Source organism: Cordyceps javanica, chromosome 1 (assembly GCF_051103115.1).
Source record: "Cordyceps javanica chromosome 1, complete sequence".
NCBI lineage: Eukaryota > Fungi > Ascomycota > Sordariomycetes > Hypocreales > Cordycipitaceae > Cordyceps > Cordyceps javanica.
Window position 1 is genome coordinate 5,161,768 of NC_139295.1, and position 17,606 is coordinate 5,179,373.

Sequence of the window (17,606 nt, forward strand, 5' to 3'; positions counted from 1 at the left end):
CTCGTACTGAGTACTGGAAGCGGCAGCGTCGGCGGCGCGGGATCCAACGCGATGAAAAATGAGGGTCATTCCTACCTACGGTAGGGGATGTGGATGGGGTGGGTAGGCCAAAGCCAAGGAAAAGAAAGCAGAAGGTATTTACGGGTAGAAATAAGTACTTAGTAGATCGGAGTCTTACCCATTCGAGGTACCTTGGCCACCTAAAGTGCACAGATTACGGCCCAGTATACGGATAGATGATACTCAGCACTTACAGATTACTCCTCGAGTAATAAATAGGATCAGTAAGGGGAGAGGATACACAGCGCACAATTTGACGGAGCACAGCACCAAAAGAGCACCACCCGAAGAAAAAAAAAAGAGACGGCGAAGGGGGGGCGGTTAGTGGCTGGAAGGGGTGCAGGGGGGGAGGGGCGTGTTTTACAGGTATCGTGAGTGACCAGGACTGGCCGTATGAATACTGGTACCAGGTTCTGGGCAGCTTCTGGGCGGCGGGCGTGTGCTAAATTTGGGGGTAAAGAGAGGGGGCAAAGAGGAGGGCAAGAGGGGCAAAAAGGACTCAAGAAGGAACAAGTGCCAGGCGGGTCGTGGCGGGCGAGTATCAGCACCCAAGTATCAGGATACCCAAGTTGCCAAGCAAGTACTTACCGAGTCTACCAAGTACTTTTTGTAGGTACCTAGCCAAAGCAAGCAGGCAAGCAAGGCAAGCAAGCAAGAAGCAAGCAGGGCAATACGTACCTACCAGTACAGGATAAAATCTATGGCCAGCATGACCACCAGCACTGCCTGAAAAGCGCCTCCCCCCGGGCTAGGTCTTGGCTGGCCAAGATAACAACCTCCCACCCACGAACTGAAGGATTGTTGCGCTAATTTGATCCAGAAGAATGCAACACATCAACCACACCTCGCCTCTGATGATGCTCGGAAGCTTTTTGGTATCTGCACACGCTTCGAGTGGCTTGACTGCCCTGTGGCTTGGCGGGCCGGTAACTCTCTCTGTGGGCCCCTCTCACCAACACCCCGATTTCTCCCAGAGTCAGTACTTACTCATGGCAAGGCAAGGCAAGGCAAGGCAAGGCAAGGCAATGCATGCGACCAACCAGCCGGCCGAGCAAAATGCAGTAAAAAGCCAACGTTGGGCAAGCAACACATCGTCGACTCGTACCTGAGCAGCGAAGTCGCAACGCCCAAGGACGTCTCTCCTTCACAATCCAGGTACCGGCGAGGCATGGCCACGGCTTCGATTGCACGACCTGCACACACAAACCAGTACAGTACGGAGTACACACCTGCGCACGATGCGACGCCTCCTGCATCTTTCCCGTCCCCTTCTCATCCACGGTAGACACAGGCAGGCACACAGCACAACTGGACACGCCCCCTTTCGTACAGGTGACCAGGGACCGAACAGTAAAGTGGAAAGCGTCCCAGCCGAGGGGCCACCAGACAACCCTCACCAGCTCCGACAGCATCTAGAATCTCAAAGTACCACTTCCACAACCCACGGATGCGGTGGGACTGGACGGCTTTGCAAAGGAAGCTTTCGAGTAAGCAGAAAAAAAAAGGCAAAAAAAAAAAAAAGGGATGGATTATTTACGCCAGAACTGCTGCTCCATACCCACCTGCATAAAAGCGAACGAGGCGGCAAGCAAATCAGACAGACGAAAAAAAAAACCTGCTGCTCACGCCAATACTTGCAGGTGCCACCATGTCATGGCAGATTCATGCCCAATCGCCGCCAGTGGCCAGTGACCGTGGCGCCTCCAGTACATAGGGGCAAAGGCCATCGAAGATGACGGCGGTTGGCATTTAATTAATTCTCCGTGGCTGAATGCAACTGCCTTGCAGCTGCCTTGCAACTGAGCAACAAGTAACCGTCAGCCCAGTCTGTCACATCTCAATAGCTAGTTGCCTATACGTTTGACGCTGTACGTGCGCTTCATTCGCCGGCGCAACAATATAGTATCGTCACCGCATGGCCGTCGCTGCCCATTTAAAGACCACGGGCAGGCTACTTTGGTCCGGCAGATACCATGCTCGGCGCGCCTAGTGGTGTGTCACATCGGTTTACTTGGTTCGCCAGAGTTGCAACACGGCTGGAACAACGACGATGACAAGGCTTCAGCGATGGGCCTCTTTCGTCTAGTCGACCACCCAAGAGCACAGAAGGCAACCCATATCGGGATTCTCCGCAGAACCTTCATCTTGTCCCCGAATTTGGCCATGAAGAACGTCTCGTCACAATGACAGATCAAACTATGCGACTGCTTTCGTTGTCGTCGCTCATCTTTGTCGTCGCGTCCCCACCAAGCAACAACCGGTGGCCGGCTACCAGTAACTACGCCCAATCCGCCCTCCCTCCCAACGTCGCACTGCATCATGACTCCCAAAAAAGATTACCGCCAAATATTGCTTCTTTGTATTACAGCTTGCATGTTCTGAACATGGCAGCCTCTCGATGCCCTCCATAATACCACCTATTTTTGCCCTGTCTCTTTGATACCGGGCATGTATTCGCTGATACAAGCGGACTTATTAGCACGCGGATAAGGTTTTCTTCTTCTTCTTCTTTTTTCGGAAAAAGACAAAACCAAAAACAGAAGAAAAAACAAAATGTACCGCTCTCGAACGGCAGCTTTATTAAAGGCTGAACAAGATTGAGGTTCATTTAGGACTCGCCAGCCGTTGTTTCGAATGTTCATCCTGGACCAAACTCGCTGCGCCGCTGAACCTTGTCCATCGACAACGCCCACCGCCTGTTTAACCATTGCCATGATGCCGTGCGTAAGACGCGGCGTTGGCCTTGCCACAACCCACCCGCAGCGCCCGAGTCAAACCAAGCGATTTTGCCTCTTCCATGGTTTTGACTCGGCGCCCGCCCGCCAGCTCTAATAAGCCACGCCGGAGCGTCATGCACACCTCCATACTTGCCTCTACTGGTATGTGTTCCTCGAAGACTGCCGTCATCAATTCTCTCCACTCCAGCCGCTTAAACTTGAAACACTGCTGTACTTAGTAGACTCGCTTGCCCTTCTGGCGTCGTACTGTTTCCTTTTTTCTTCTTCTTTTTTCATTTCTTTGTTCAGCTCCGTGGCTGTCTCTAGCCCAGCATCCAATGTGCTCTCATGCCATTCGTCTCTCCTTATCTCCTTAATAACCGCCTCGCATGACTCGACGGCGCCCGTCATTTTCCAACATTTGCGACGAATGGCATTCGATATCTACCAAGTGCTCCGTAGTGATCCAAGCAAACCAATCTCGATGTAGGCTAGGATGCTACTCCGACTACATCGAGCCATGGCGCCGCCGCCTCGTTTCCTCATTTAGCTCCAGTCTCGACTCTCTCTCCGTATAACCAGAAGACAGCTCTTCGTCTGAGACCCGCAGTGGCTCTCGTATTTCTCCATATTTTGACCAAAGTCTGGCCAAACTCAGTTATCCAGTCGCTGCTCCAGAACACCCGGTATACCTTTCAAAGAAAGTTCTGAGATTGGGATGCCGTACTGCGCGGTTTTTTTATCTTTTTTTTCCTTCTTTTCCCCATGACCGTTGTCGACCCCACAGTCTGTTGTCCGAGTTGGGTCTCGTCATCTGCCTCTCGGGCCCGGCTCCGCAGTCCGCAGATGTTGTCTTGTAATGAAATTGTCGGGCGAGCGAATCGGTCCATCGCAACCAACGCAAATCCGAGATCTGCATTGACGGATCTCGTAGCGGTAAGTAGTGCCTACGACCGCAACGGTAGGAGCTTCGAGTCGCACTTGAAAAACAAATTCTTGTCTATCCTTGGCTTCTTTTTTTATAGATTGCCCACCTCGTCACGAAGCAATTCCATCACCAAGAGACGCACGATGCCGGGTTCGGCAACACGGGTCAAACTATGCTACCAGTACAACGCGCACTACTAAAATGAGCCATCGCCGATCTGGACCTGGGGAATCTTGGAATCTTCTTGGCCTGTTTCTTCTTGCCTTCTTTTGCGACAAGTAAGAACCTTATATCTCTTCGGGCAACTACCTCGACGTAGCTTCGTTGCACCATGCGGAAGCAAGACTTACTTTGTGACGAGAACGGAGATGAAAACAAAGTCGTCTTTCTCTACCTTGATAGTTGTTTTGCGGACTTTACTCGTTACCTTCTCATAGACCCATCGCGGCATTCTTGCGTCTGTTTTTTTTTTTTTTTTTTATTCTTTTTTTTACCTTTGGGGGCTTCGCTCTGGGAAAAACTCAAAAAATTACTGCGCGGAGCACATGATGGTAAAAGAAGAAAGGAAAGAAAGAGCTTGATTGAAAGCCACGATATACTACAGCAAAGTGCCTGCCAGGGGCTTTGGGATGGGTGTTCACAGCAGGCGATGGAAGAAGTTGTTCCCTCTCTTTCGTCAAGCTCATCCATAAATTTTCTGGCAACCAATAGCGGACATGTCTCCCGGTATCGATCAAACACACTCAATTGAGTAGTGCGGTTAGATAAATGCGGTGACATTGCCGCAGCAGTGAACCAGTATCAAGAAGTTCGCGCTTGGGGTTTCGAGATCAAGTGCGACCCAACTGTGCAACAGCGCGCCGCCTACGTAGCAGCCAGCCAGTACCATCGCAAGAAGAAGAAGCCGAGAGAAGGGGGGGGGACAAATAAACGGCTGGATTGTAGCTGACGAGAGGCAAGTCCAGCAAAGCAGCCTCCATCCCTGGAAAAGACAAAATCAAAGTTTGCGCCCGTCCGAGCCGTTTGCGTGTTTGACCTCACGGGTGAAGTCTTGGCTTCGCAGGACAATATGGTAAATCAAACATGGCTTCGCATTCTTGGATTTGTCTTTTTCTAGCCAGAGTAATAAATGTCTCAACGATTTGGTTGCCAGTTTCGCGTGTGCGCCCGACACATCTCGGTTGACTGCTTCTCTTTTGATAGTATAGGGTAGGGGCATGATCGAATGAGGGAGCCAGGGCTCGGCGAGCGCGAGAGCCAAAGGGAAGAACCGATGGTATTCTTGATTTGCCCGAGGCGTATATATATAGTCATGTTTTCCCTTCTAGCAATACTTCCTATCATTGTCCGCGCCGGAACCGCTTTAAGAATGGCATTACGACGGCTGTTCATTTGCGGGCATTGTAGTTTAGTTCGCAGCTGCGTGCAAGCGGTGGCGATAATCTTCGATTTTCATCGAGAAGAGCTGTACTGTATTTTAGCTAGGTCGAAATGCGTCCTAGTTCTTCTACGAGTGCATCGACATGCTGAGGGCCCGAGCTTGCGTGTTGCATATAACTTCGATGGTCAACGATTGACATTTCTCATTTGCATAATCGTCTGGCCGCGGTGATGAACTTGGCTTGGGTGCGGTCGTCCAGTGTACTCGAGGACTGGCTGGTATCACATTAAATCTCAAAATTGGTCGCACAGCTTTGTACATCTTTAGGTATGACTTGCTTTGGGGGGGGGGGGCTCGACTAGCTGTGCGGTGTTATGGCGTGGTATCGCCGCCAATTCAACCACCGTGGTCGATTCGAGAGTTGAAAAGAGCAGGAAGGGAGGAATGCAGCTGGAGAAAGTCGAATATTGCGGACCCAATAGATCATCATCTCTTATGCCCGCCGCTGAGCTGCTAGCCGAACTGTGTTGGAGGCGTACTGCTTCTCCCTTAGAACCCATTATTCTCCGTGTCGCGTTTTGTAATTTGCTGGATTTTCTGTGATCCTCCCATGATACCATGCTCTCATTAATGTTCCGTGACGAGTTGTCTCGTTGTGCCGACATTTTTTCAAGAGCGAATCCGAGATGGCTATACTGTTCTCAGTGATCAATTGACTGGGCGCTGACAGCCCGCTCAACGCATTAGCATTGACTCCTGTATTGAACCAGCCCTCTGGAAGCTTCAATTCCTTCTTTGCACAGATTGCTGCCCGGGGCTTTCATTTATGAGATTGGACTAATTGAAGACCGCGGACACTTTGTTGCTGCCTGCCACAGGAGAACTGTACGTTGCGGCAGACCGGAGCATTGAACTTCCGGAACTACGTCGCATTACCATTACTGTGCATCGGGTATCGAATGAATTCGGGTCTTCCAGGGGTAGGGAAGTATACTGATGAACTTTGCTAAAAGTTGGCGGGTCGGAAGGTGCATGAGTTTGGCGTCGAAGTGAGGCGATAGAGGCCAAATTCGCTTTATCGACCATGCTTTATCTTGCCTATCGACCAACTGTCTTCCTGTTTCTCATTAAGAAAAATACAGGATGGTCTTAATCATTGCACTTCTGTTGTGATGTCAAAGGTACTTTTGCTTCTTTTGCTCTCTATTCGCCGTTAGAGAGGAGCCCCCTTACCTAAATCGAAAGTAGTTGACTATCAAATTAATACTGGATGCGTTAGTCCATCAGTATGAGGTACCTGCCATTGGACTCGTCAATGTCACGCGGAGGCTCATTTTCAGACTGCAGACGTGAGTTGCCCGAGGTGTGGTAATTTTGCATTCGCTAATAGGTTTGATGATGTGCTGCGAGATGTGCATACAAATTACGTATGTGTGGTGCGTAACTAGCCGATTCGCTTCTTTGTTGTCTAGATTCTGAATGCGTCCAGCTTGCAGGCTGCACGTCAACTCTGGCTCGACACGGAGATGGCATGCCAGACAGATGAGTTGGTGCATCAGCTGCAACCGTTCGGCGATTGGCGTAGCCGGCCTACGACAATGATGCGGCATTTGACCTCATGCACGGTGAACAAAAACCATGCATGGAGTGACGGGAGCACGACACGTCTACCGCTCGTCTTCGTCCAAGGCCTCGTAGAGCCGGCCATTCCTCTCGTCTACGGCGCACTTTTCCAGGGCCAAGTCATTGAGCACCGCTTTCCCGCGGGGAACCGAGAGCGGGACGCCGATGCCGCAAACCCTTGACCCACTGTCCGGCGCCGCATAAGAAGTGGGCATCCCGAGCTGATGCCATGCTGGTCGTCTCTTCAAACCTCTCCATGACCCAGAGCGCCCTCGTTCTGAAGATTTTAAAAACAAAATCGAGAAGCAACCATCATTCATCATGAGCAACGCGATTGTTATTGTCGGGTAGGACTGGTTCCGTGGCCCGTATGCACTGCAAACGGGATTGCTGACAGCAGTGGTCCAGCGGCGGAGTGTCTGGCATCACGTCGGCGTACCTGCTGTCCAAGAGCAAAGGCAACTCCGTCACCGTCGTGGCCAAGCACATGCCTGGGGACTACGACATCGAGTACGCATCGCCATTTGCGGGCGCCAACGTCCTGCCGTGAGTTTGCCTATCCGCCGTCCGTCGACTGTAGCATCACTGACACTGCTTCTGCTTGCCCGCGGCCAAGTATGAACTTGGACGCTGACAGCAGGTGGGAGCGTCGCACATGGCCCGAGTTTGAGTGGCTCTGCAGAAACGTTCCAGAGGCCGGCTTCCACTTCAAGAGTACGTTCACGCACACACCCCGTCACAAGACGGCGAGATTGTTTGCTCTGGCTGCGCAATCTCGTCGACGCGACACAGCAGGACTGTCGTAGCTCCTTCATTACCACGTGGCAATCTCTGCTCGTCTTACGTTACGCTAACAACGTTTTCTCGCCGTTTCATCTCACCGACAGATTGTCGCGTGTTCCGCAACCACAAGGACTTGGTTCCAGGTACGAGCTCGCTGCCCATGGATCCGCTCTTTGATCTGGACCCGTGGTACCAGCACATGATGCCCGACTACCGGGAGCTCGAGACGAGCGAGCTGCCGCCCGGCCAGGACAGCGGGTGCTCCTTTACCAGCGTGTGCATGAACACGCCCATGTACCTGTCCTGGCTGGTCGGCCAGTGCCTGCGCAACGGTGTCGTCTTCAAGCGAGCCGTGCTGTCCGAGCTCACCGAGGCGCGCCGGCTCTCCCACACCGGCCGCCCCGCCGACATAATCGTCAACGCCACCGGCCTCGGGGCGCTGCGACTCGGCGGCGTCCGGGACACGGCCATGGCGCCGGCGCGTGGCCAGATCGTGCTCGTGCGCAACGACGGCCCGTCGATGCTCACGACATCGGGCGTCGACGACGGCAGCGACGAGGTCCTGTACATGATGCAGCGGGCGGCGGGCGGCGGTACCGTCATCGGCGGCACCTACGACATTGGCAACTGGGAGTCGCAGCCGTGCCCCAACATTGCCGCCCGCATCATGTCCCGCGCCGTCCGGCTGGACCCGGCGCTGGCGGGCGGCAAGGGCGTGGCGGGCCTCGACGTGGTGCGGCACGCCGTCGGCCTGCGTCCGTACCGCAAGGGCGGCGTGCGCATCGAGCGCGAGACGCTCCGCGACGGCGCCGACGGCACCGGCGTGCACGTCGTGCACAACTACGGCCACGCGGGCTGGGGATACCAGGGCTCGTTTGGCTGCGCCGAGAGGGTCGTCGAGCTGGTCAATGAGATTCGTGCGGCCAACGGCGAGGATCTTTCCAAGGAGCCCACGCTGCTCAACTTTGAGGCGGAGAAGGTTGCCAAGCTGTGATTTGGCATGAAACGATTAGTCAATAGTAGAAGTATGCATACGGCTATGAGAAAAAATCTGCGCAAGTATATCACGACAATTTCATTTCATCGTGTCAGTTGAAGTAGTAGTAGTAAATAGCGGAAACTGTGCTGCGCCTCGGGAGCACAGGTCATTTCCGTACTGATGAGCCCCGCTATAGCTACTTTTATAGCTGGGTGCCCCTTTCAGACAGGTAGATCGCTTCAAATTACCCCCACCAACGACCAAACCTTTGTTCCACCATAAACGCCGCATCGTCGCTATTATTTAGAGACAAAAACCTGTCAGGGGCATTGGACGGGTGATTGGACACCGATGGAGGCACAACAACGTACTCCCGCGCGGACAGCACGTGAGCCAACCGCCCTGCATGTCCGCGCCATGACGTTTGTTCTCGACGTGGCGTGTGGCCGTCATGCGCTGTCGCCGCTGATTCCCGTGGCGCTGTGGCTCGCCGACGCCGTACTGACCTGTCTGGTGATTTGGAAGATTCCCTGTGAGCGATAGCTGCTTCTCCCCCCCACGATTGTGCTCCTGGCGGGAGCCTGGCAGGAGCAAAACGAACTCTGTACTGACTGACCCGACTCTGCGATGATTAAGACACCGAAATCGACTGGGTCGCGTACATGGAGCAGATTGCGCAGTTCGTCCACGGCGAGCGCGACTACACAAAGATCAAAGGCGGCACCGGCCCGCTCGTCTACCCGGCCGCTCACGTTTACACTTACACAGGTCTCTACTACCTAACGGACGAGGGCAAAAACGTACTGCTTGCGCAGCAGCTGTTTGCTGTGCTGTACATGGCGACGCTGGGCCTGGTGATGCTCTGTTACTGGAAAGCCAAGGTTTGTAGCCCGTTTATGCATGTTTGATTTTTCCGCTGCGCACCATTCTTTGTGGCTAACTGTTGAACCCCAGGTACCGCCGTACGTCTTCCCGCTCCTCATCCTCTCGAAGCGTCTGCACTCGGTCTTTGTGCTACGCTGCTTCAACGACTGCTTCGCGGCCTTCTTCCTCTGGCTGGCCATCTACTCGTTCCAAAAAAGGTATTGGGCGCTCGGCGCGCTAGCTTACACCTGGGGCCTGGGCATCAAAATGTCGCTGCTGCTGGTGCTGCCGGCCGTGGCGGCGGTGCTCCTCCACGCGCGGGGCTTCTCGGGGGCGCTGTCGCTCGCCTGGCTCATGGCGCAAGTGCAGGTCGTCATCGCGCTGCCCTTTGTGGCCACCAACACCAACGGCTACCTCGCGCGCGCGTTTGAGCTCTCGCGGCAGTTCAAGTTTGAGTGGACCGTCAACTGGCGCATGCTGGGCGAGGCGACGTTCCTCAGCCGCGGGTTCGCGCTGCTGCTGCTGGCCCTGCATGCGGCCACGCTGGCGCTCTTCCTCGTCACGCGCTGGATGCGGCCCGCCAACAAGACGCTTCTCAGCATGGTGCCCGCGTGGGTGCGCTGCCGCTCGGCGCTGACCCCCGACGAGGAGATCCGCGCGTCGCGGCGTGTGACACCCGACTTTGTCATGACGACCATGCTGTCGGCCAACCTGATTGGGCTGCTGTTTGCGCGCTCGCTGCACTACCAGTTCTACGCGTACCTGGCGTGGGCGACGCCCTTTCTGCTCTGGCGCGCGCTGCCCAACGCCGCGCTGGTGTATCCGCTGTGGCTCCTACAGGAGTGGGCGTGGAACGTGTTTCCCAGCACGAGCGAGTCTTCGACAGCCGCGGTGTCGGTCATGGCGACGACGGTCCTGGTGGTGTACTTTGGCACGCGCAACGACGGCCTCGTGGTGAAGAAGCCCGCGGCCAAGAAGCAATAGTAGCCGGAGCGAAGGGGGTTGTGTACTAAAAGTTCAAAACGATGGAAACGAGGCATAGGAGAAGGGGACGGTAGTATTGATAATAAGTGCAACAAAATGTTCATCAGTCGTCATAGGCCGCGGAGCGGTGGATAGTTATTCGTCTTCCGAGTCGCTGGGTGGCATCTTGCCCACGTTTGATTCTTCTTCCGAGTCGTCTTGGTCGTAGGCCGCCTTGGCAAACTCCTTTGGCCTACGCGACACAGACACACACAGACACACAAGAGTTAGCCGCAAGTCCGCCCGCCGCGGCACGCGGCAACAAGACACACACTCACCAGTACGGCATCTTGCGCCAGTCCTTCTCGGCGCGCACAATGTTGATGATCTCGCCCTGCGCGCGCGTGTCGGTGGCGCCGTCTTCGTAGCGCTCCGCCAGGGCGAAGCCGCCGCGCTTGACCCAGATGGTGTTGCGGAAGCGCTGGGCGAGCTCGAGCAGCAGAGTCTCCTGGCTGGGCAGCGCGCACAGGAACAGGTTGTTGCCCTCGGGCTTGACGACGCGCACGAGGCTCTGGTTGGCGGCGAGGACGTCGGGCGGGGTGACGGTCTCGTCGGCGGCGGCCTGGACGCCACGGTTGGGACGGCCCATTGCTGGCAGTCTGGAGGTAGTATAGAATTGAATGATGGACGGGTGTGAGTGCGCAGAAAACCCAAGTCAGATATAATATTGTACTGTGTCTTCTGAGATGGCTGCGCAGGTGTCAAAAATGGCGTTCCTATCGACTGTTGGACCTTTGTGGTCAAGCTTTTTTTTTTTTTTGGCCGTCAGTCTCGATGGTGGGGTTGAAATCAAGCCGTTGCGGGCGGCGCTCCGGTCGGCTGTTGCATGGCTATGGAAAAAAGCATATGCATACAATTGATAGACAGCATGTAAAAAGTGGCTCTCATTTTTGTAGAGATTGTAATTCTTAGATGTATGAGAAAAATTCTAACCTGCCCTCTACTGAGTATATTTGTCTGCTGTTTTCAATCACGGTTGGGCTTGTTGAAAGGACCCTCGTGGCCACGAGGCACCCGACTCGAATGGAATAGGAAATTATCAAGTCTCATGGCAGCACCGACAGCCGTATGCGCCTTTCATGCAGTGACGTAGGGCTCCTTTTTTTGAGATGAATTTTGTTGCTATTTTGATTCATGTTTTGACATGCAAGTTTCCACGAGTCAATGTATCCTCCATCACCGACGCTAGCAGGTTGGGTAGAAACGAGACTTGCCACATTGACCAGCTTCTCAGTAACGCAGCCAGGAAGTGCAGTACTTACAAGTCAGCGCGGATACATGCAATCAAGTAAAAAAAACTAAATTCACCTTTTGTCTTAGCAGGGAAATAGACTCATCCATCCGATCGTGCAGCACCGTGACGATCAATCCAATTCTGGACTCTGCCTGTCGGAAGAAGCTACATCACATTGATTACATCACCGCAACAAGCTTTGGGAACAAAGTGGTTGTCTCATCCGTCCCCCCTCTCGGCCGCCACTAGCTGTACAACAATAGTGATTATCTATCTGGGTCCAAACTCTACTTGCCAGTACGTCTCGCATCCGAGCTATTCTTGGCGTGCTCCGCCGAATACGCGTATATCTGCCTGTTCTCCGGAAACTATTTCCCCCTCCCCCCTTTGTCTTTCTTGTGTCAGCGCCAGACAAGGCTGGCGTGGCCCAACCCACGTTTCCCATTCTGCCAAGGGCGGCGGCCCGTTGAATTCGTCCGGCCAAAATGGAGAGGGTTTCCCTCTCGGATGGAATCTGTTCCGGCAGTGTTGTTTCCTGCCGCTTCCCCTCTGTGGCGCGCCGCCTTGGCAATTTGCTACCTGTCAAGTGTGCCGTCCCCTCTCTCCCCCCCGGGGGGTCAAAGATTATGTCTTGAACAACAAGAGCGCGCCCACTGCAGCCATGATGATTCTTTCTGGAATGTCTCATCGAAAAAGAGAAACAGCGGCGCCTCCCAGTAGAAAGACTGGCTTGCTAGCGTTGGAAACGGTTCCGGATGACTACACATCCGGGGCCACAGCCGGATCATAGCCGCCGCAGTCGACTAATGACTGCTCGAGAAGCTGGGGCCGGAAACTAACGACCGCCCCCCCCCCCCTTGTAGGAGAGCGGAGGAGCAAAAAAAAGAAAGGGCTGACGCCTTGCTGCTTGTTCGTCCGGCGTTGCACGTACCTATTCCCACCGTGATCCGCCGCTGACCAGGGCTGCACTAGCAAGTCCGTCAGCCTGTGTTAGTGCCGCCTCGGACTTTGGACAATCTCTTTCAAATACTACAGCCTTCCTTTCTCCCTTTTTCTTCGTATTCTGTCTTTTTAAACAATCGTCAGTCTTTCTCTCTACTCATCGAAAGCCCGTGGACTTTGTCGACCGCGCTTCTACGCAATTAGATACCCCCCTGCCGTGTTTCAATACGATACCCCAAAACGACAGACATCGACAGGCTGGACTATTCACGACGCTAAATTACACATTTCGTCCCGACGCTTCCGCGTGCCATCTTGCACGTTTGACTTGCTCGTCGTATACCAGTACACTCACAGAAGAGAACAGACGACCCGGAAGTCGTCCACGTCCGACACACACGGCTGCCGTCATGGCTTCCAATCACACGAGGGCCGACCCCTACAAGAACTGCGTCCAAGTCACCGATGACTGCCCGGTCAAGGCCACGGTCCTGGGCTACTACCCCAATCTGGGGTCCGGCTATTTCTTCACCATCATGTTCGGCCTCTGCCTCGTCGGCACCGTCGTTCTCGGCATCTCCAAGCGCACATGGACCTTTACGGCCGCCCTCACCTGCGGCCTGATACTGGAAACCGCCGGTGCGTAGTTGCCATCTCTCCAACACGATCGCAAAATAAAGAAGAAAGGGAAAAACGGACAAGGAAAAAAGACGGCAGCTGTAGACGCTCGTTCGCTAACACTTTTGCACATTCCCAGGCTACGTGGGCCGCATCCTCCTATCCTCGAACCCGTGGAACGAAGGCGCGTTTGAGCTGCAAATCTGCGCCATCATCCTCGGCCCGACCTTCATCTGCGTCAGCATCTACCTCACGCTCAAGCACGTCGCCCTCGCCCTCAACCCGAGCCTCTCCCGCATCCCCGCCGCCTGGTACCCGCGCATCTTCCTGCCCGCCGACGTCTCCTGCCTCATCGTCCAGGCCATTGGCGGCGGCATCGCCGCCGCCGCCGGCCACACCAAGCCCAAGCTGCAAAAGACGGGCAACCAGGCCATCATCGCCGGCGTCGCGCTGCAGGTCGTCGTCCTCGCCATCTTTGGCGCCCTGGGGCTCGACTACCTCGTCCGCGTCGCCCGCTGGATGCGCACGCCCGAGGCGCAGGGCACCGAGGGCCACCGCGTCTGGCGCAGCCGCAACTTTGTCATCTTTCTGGCGGCCATCTGCACGGCTTACATGGCCATCTTTATCCGATGCATCTACCGGTATGTTCTCAGATGCAATGCTGCTTTTTTTTTCTTCTTCTGTTTGATCTCGTTTTCGGGCCTCCTTTCAAACATCCCCAACTGCGGACGTGCTAACCAAGATTGCTCAGTATCGCGGAAATGGCAGGCGGCTGGGGCAACCACATCATGCAGGACGAACCCAGCTTCCTCGTTCTCGACAGCTCCCTCGTCCTCCTCGGCAGCGCCATCCTCACCATTTTTCACCCGGGCATCTTCTTTCCGCAAATGCGCCACAACGCCGTCGCCCGCCGCCAGCAGCGCGCCGACGAAAAGGCCAGCGCCAAGCGAGAGACCACTTCTAACGGCGGCAATGAAACGGACGAGACCAGGATCCCCGCCTCAGCTAGCGTCTCTCCCCCCGAAGCGGCCAGCAAGGAACAGGTTTAGAGTGAACCCGTGCGGGGAGAAGGGAACGATTTACTTTTTGTGTATATTCGACGGTAACGTCTCACATATAGACGTAGGGCTAAAATATTATTAGCAGGAAAACGCCCAAGAGCGTAAAGGAAAATTTGGAGTATTGTTTTGGGTCATGCAATATTGTATAGACGGGTATTCTACTAATAACTATACTCTTGACACACTAGTTGTCTTTGAACCAGTTACGTACGGTATTGCTCGCTACATGGGAGCATCGCTTCAAATGCTATTTTGTCTGACTGTACTACATCATGCCTTGACCAGATTAGCCTCCTCTCCGTCATCGTCACTTTCGTCTTCCTCCTCGGACTCATCTTCTTCCTCCTCAGACTCCTCTTCCTCTTCTTCACTCTCCTCTTCCGTTTCCTCCTCCGTCTCGCCACTGTCTTCTTCGTCACCCTCGGCGAGCCAGTCATCTAGCGTCTTCGTCCCCAGGCCCTCCGCAATGCCATTAGACTTGCTCGGTGCAGCCCGCACGGCTTCATCTAGGGCTGCACTAGCAGGAGCCGGACCTCTATCAACATCATACCGCGAGTACTGCCCTTCATCCTGTTCCCGCAGTCTCGGATCAGGCTCTTTACCAGGCGTCACCCATTCCGGAAGCGTCTCGTAACCGTTCAGTCCATGGAGGCCGCCGCCTCCTTCTAGCACGAGAGTTGAGGAGCCTAGCGGGAATCCCTTCCTAGATTCTGACGGACTTGGCGCTTGAGGTGCTGGCTTTGGAGCGAGGAGCATCAGTGTAGCAAGCTGTGGCACCGATAGAAGTGATCTGTACATCCTTGCACGATCACGTAGGTCATAAGATACATCGTATCTGACCAGAACCATAAGGTAGTCCCATAGGCGTTCAATAGGATGTGTTTCGAACGTTTGAGGGGGGTCATCCTCTGAAGCCTGTGCCTTCTGCGCTTCTAAACGACGATTGATGTGATGTAAATAAACTTTGGCGCCGAGTAGAACAATCTGTCTCTTGGCGACTTCTGATTCGTGGGCAAATTCTTTGAGGAGAATTCGCAAAACATCTGGTGCAATGTTATCTTCTCCATCTAGGCCAGAAAATTCACCAACAAGCCAGATAATGGTGGCCCTTGCTTGAGGGTCAGTGGCTGAATCCAGGTTCCGAGCCAGCCGAACAACAGTTCCAACATGACTGTCAGGGCTTTGTTGTATCAAGTGCCGAATGACCGTGAGCGACTCAGCAGCAAGTGTGCCGTCGAGGCTCGTGATTTGGCTGAGGAGAAGTTTCAGACAACGCGGTGACGTGGTGGCGTCGGATTGGGCACATCGTCCAATAGCACGCACAGCTTCCTGAACAAGAGCTTTGTTTGTGCCTTGTGAAAAGTGCTCCAGCTCTTTCAGAATAAGGCTTTTGGTATGCGGTGGACTATGAGGAAAGATGAGAGTCAAGACCTCAAGTTTCAGTTCCCACACTGGTGCCGAGTCTGTTGCTCTAACGAGAAAATGGCTGGAAAACTTGACGAAATCTTTTGGTCGCATCAAGCAGACTGACACGATGTTATATAACGCAAGCTGCTGGATATCCTGGGCGCCTCGCATGAGCGCAACGAGAGGACCAACGGCAAGTTTGACATACTCCGCTGTGCCAATTTCAACATAACATCTGGTAACGGCAACCACCACACCGGAATTTCGGCTTTGTAGCAGAGGGCGGATAGCGTTTAGGAGCAGGCGCAGATCGGGATCAATATTCATGCCAATGTCAGCCTCTTGGGTTCTTGACTCGCTGTAAAAATCGGCTGTGGAAGCTGTTTCTGTGGGCTTCGTTTTCGACGCTCCACTCTTTGGCCTGGGAAAGCAGCTTCGCGCGTAATAGCTCATAAGTCGCAGCATAGCGAGCTGGCTCCATTCATCCATGTCAACAATCTTGCGTACCAAGCCTCGGTAGTGCTTATGAATCAGGTCGAGTCTGCTGGGGCACATTTCTAGAAATGCAGCAATAGCTGCACCGGCAACGTAGTACTGTTTATCCCCAATCAATGTGGAAAGGTAATCGGTGAGCTGCGGTGCTTGGCTCGGGTCGAGTCGGTAGCACTTGGGGATGGCTAGGGCAGCAGCTTTGCGGACAATTGGGCTCATATCGGCAATTCCCTTCTTGATGGCTAGAGAGACAATTTGACTGATGACGGGAACCCGGATGCCGGACATAGTCTTGAGAGCCAGAGCACGGACCTGGGGGTTGGTATCGGAGAGGGACTTTTGGATCGTGTTGATGGAGAGGAGGGCGAGGTCGGGTTCCTGCTCAGCATGATGGATGAGGTAGATGTATACGAGCTTTTTAATTTCGATATTCGGCGATGCCACGTTCTTGACGACAGAGGAGAAGAAAGGGAGTGTCTTTTGGTTCCGGTACATCATCTAAAGCCAGCGTCAGCAGGTGTTTGGTAGAAAAGCGAAATAGCAAACAAGGTGGGCGTACAGCAACAACACGGCGGAGACCTTCGAGCACATCTCGATCATTTCGGCTATCGAGCAGCTTCCGCATCTGGTTCCGGTCGAGTAGTCTGGAGCTCGTGCGACTGCCTCGCGTGGCTTGGGCCGCGTCGAGCGTGAGCTCCCTCGCTAGACAGGCATCAGCAGCAGCAAGTGGGGGTTTGAGCGCAAAGCAGACGTACCGGCCTCCATGAGGCTTGATATCCGCGATATGGACTCCATTGTGTGGCGACGCTGTATGTGCCAGCGAAGCTCCGGGTCGGACCTGTCAGTGTAGGAGGGGGACTTGGAAGCGGAGTGGGCTACGTTGGTCGTTCAAGTTCTGGTGGGGGCACAATGACAAGAGAGTCGCAGCCGCGTGCCACAGTGGCCGCCATCTTGCTACACTCAACACCTTACGTGTAGCGGCCAAAAATAGTTAACTACAACATATCAAAAACTGCAGAATACTATAATGCATCGATCTCGTGAGAGACTCTGAGGTTTGGCGCATGTCTTTTAGCCATGCAGTGAAGTGACGCAGTGACAGATTATCGTAATTTTCCGTAATAGGAATGCCATCGTTAAATCCCCGTCAGTCTGCAACACCGTTATAGTGCTAGCCTGCGTTGAAGAAAAAAAAAGAACTTGAATACACCTTGCAACCTAGCGTCAAATAAGCTGTCCCAGTCGACTGTAGTAGTTCGTCCAGCTTGGCCAATGATGAATCAGTCGTAGACTGAAACAAGAAATTGAAGGAATTATACAGCTCTGGTCTAAATTATGGAAGTTCACATTAGCTCATTTATATGCAAGGTTCAATCGTCCATCTCGCGTTGAACTACAACGGTTATTACGCCGAAACACTATAATGTCTCCAGATCTGCCACCCTCCATGACAGCCTGGAAGATATCTCAGAATGCTTCACCTGGGAGGCATGT

The 17,606-nt window shown here is 53.9% G+C and overlaps 5 protein-coding genes across 5 annotated transcripts; 3 read left to right on the forward strand and 2 right to left on the reverse strand.

The window, feature by feature from the left end:
• Positions 1–7,030: 7,030 nt before the first annotated feature.
• V2A60_001559 (FAD dependent oxidoreductase) lies at positions 7,031–8,486 on the forward strand (the record flags this gene model as incomplete). Its single annotated transcript, XM_083252919.1, has 4 exons — positions 7,031–7,056; positions 7,118–7,255; positions 7,350–7,423; positions 7,597–8,486. The coding sequence occupies 4 exons, from the start codon at positions 7,031–7,033 to the stop codon at positions 8,484–8,486; spliced, it is 1,128 nt and encodes a 375-aa protein (XP_083109045.1).
• A 402-nt stretch (positions 8,487–8,888) lies between these two features.
• V2A60_001560 (dolichyl-P-Man:Man(5)GlcNAc(2)-PP-dolichol alpha-1,3-mannosyltransferase) lies at positions 8,889–10,319 on the forward strand (the record flags this gene model as incomplete). Its single annotated transcript, XM_083252920.1, has 3 exons — positions 8,889–9,003; positions 9,108–9,352; positions 9,426–10,319. The coding sequence occupies 3 exons, from the start codon at positions 8,889–8,891 to the stop codon at positions 10,317–10,319; spliced, it is 1,254 nt and encodes a 417-aa protein (XP_083109046.1).
• A 135-nt stretch (positions 10,320–10,454) lies between these two features.
• On the reverse strand, positions 10,455–10,947 carry V2A60_001561 (uncharacterized protein; the record flags this gene model as incomplete). The annotated part of the gene is made up of 2 exons (XM_083252921.1): positions 10,455–10,551; positions 10,637–10,947. 2 exons carry the CDS (start codon positions 10,945–10,947, stop codon positions 10,455–10,457), a joined length of 408 nt encoding a protein of 135 aa, XP_083109047.1.
• A 1,997-nt stretch (positions 10,948–12,944) lies between these two features.
• Positions 12,945–14,201, forward strand: V2A60_001562 (RTA1 like protein-domain-containing protein; the record flags this gene model as incomplete). Its single annotated transcript, XM_083252922.1, has 3 exons — positions 12,945–13,173; positions 13,292–13,793; positions 13,904–14,201. The coding sequence occupies 3 exons, from the start codon at positions 12,945–12,947 to the stop codon at positions 14,199–14,201; spliced, it is 1,029 nt and encodes a 342-aa protein (XP_083109048.1).
• A 282-nt stretch (positions 14,202–14,483) lies between these two features.
• Positions 14,484–16,907, reverse strand: V2A60_001563 (AP-3 complex subunit beta; the record flags this gene model as incomplete). The annotated part of the gene is made up of 3 exons (XM_083252923.1): positions 14,484–16,610; positions 16,672–16,814; positions 16,868–16,907. 3 exons carry the CDS (start codon positions 16,905–16,907, stop codon positions 14,484–14,486), a joined length of 2,310 nt encoding a protein of 769 aa, XP_083109049.1.
• Positions 16,908–17,606: the final 699 nt, after the last annotated feature.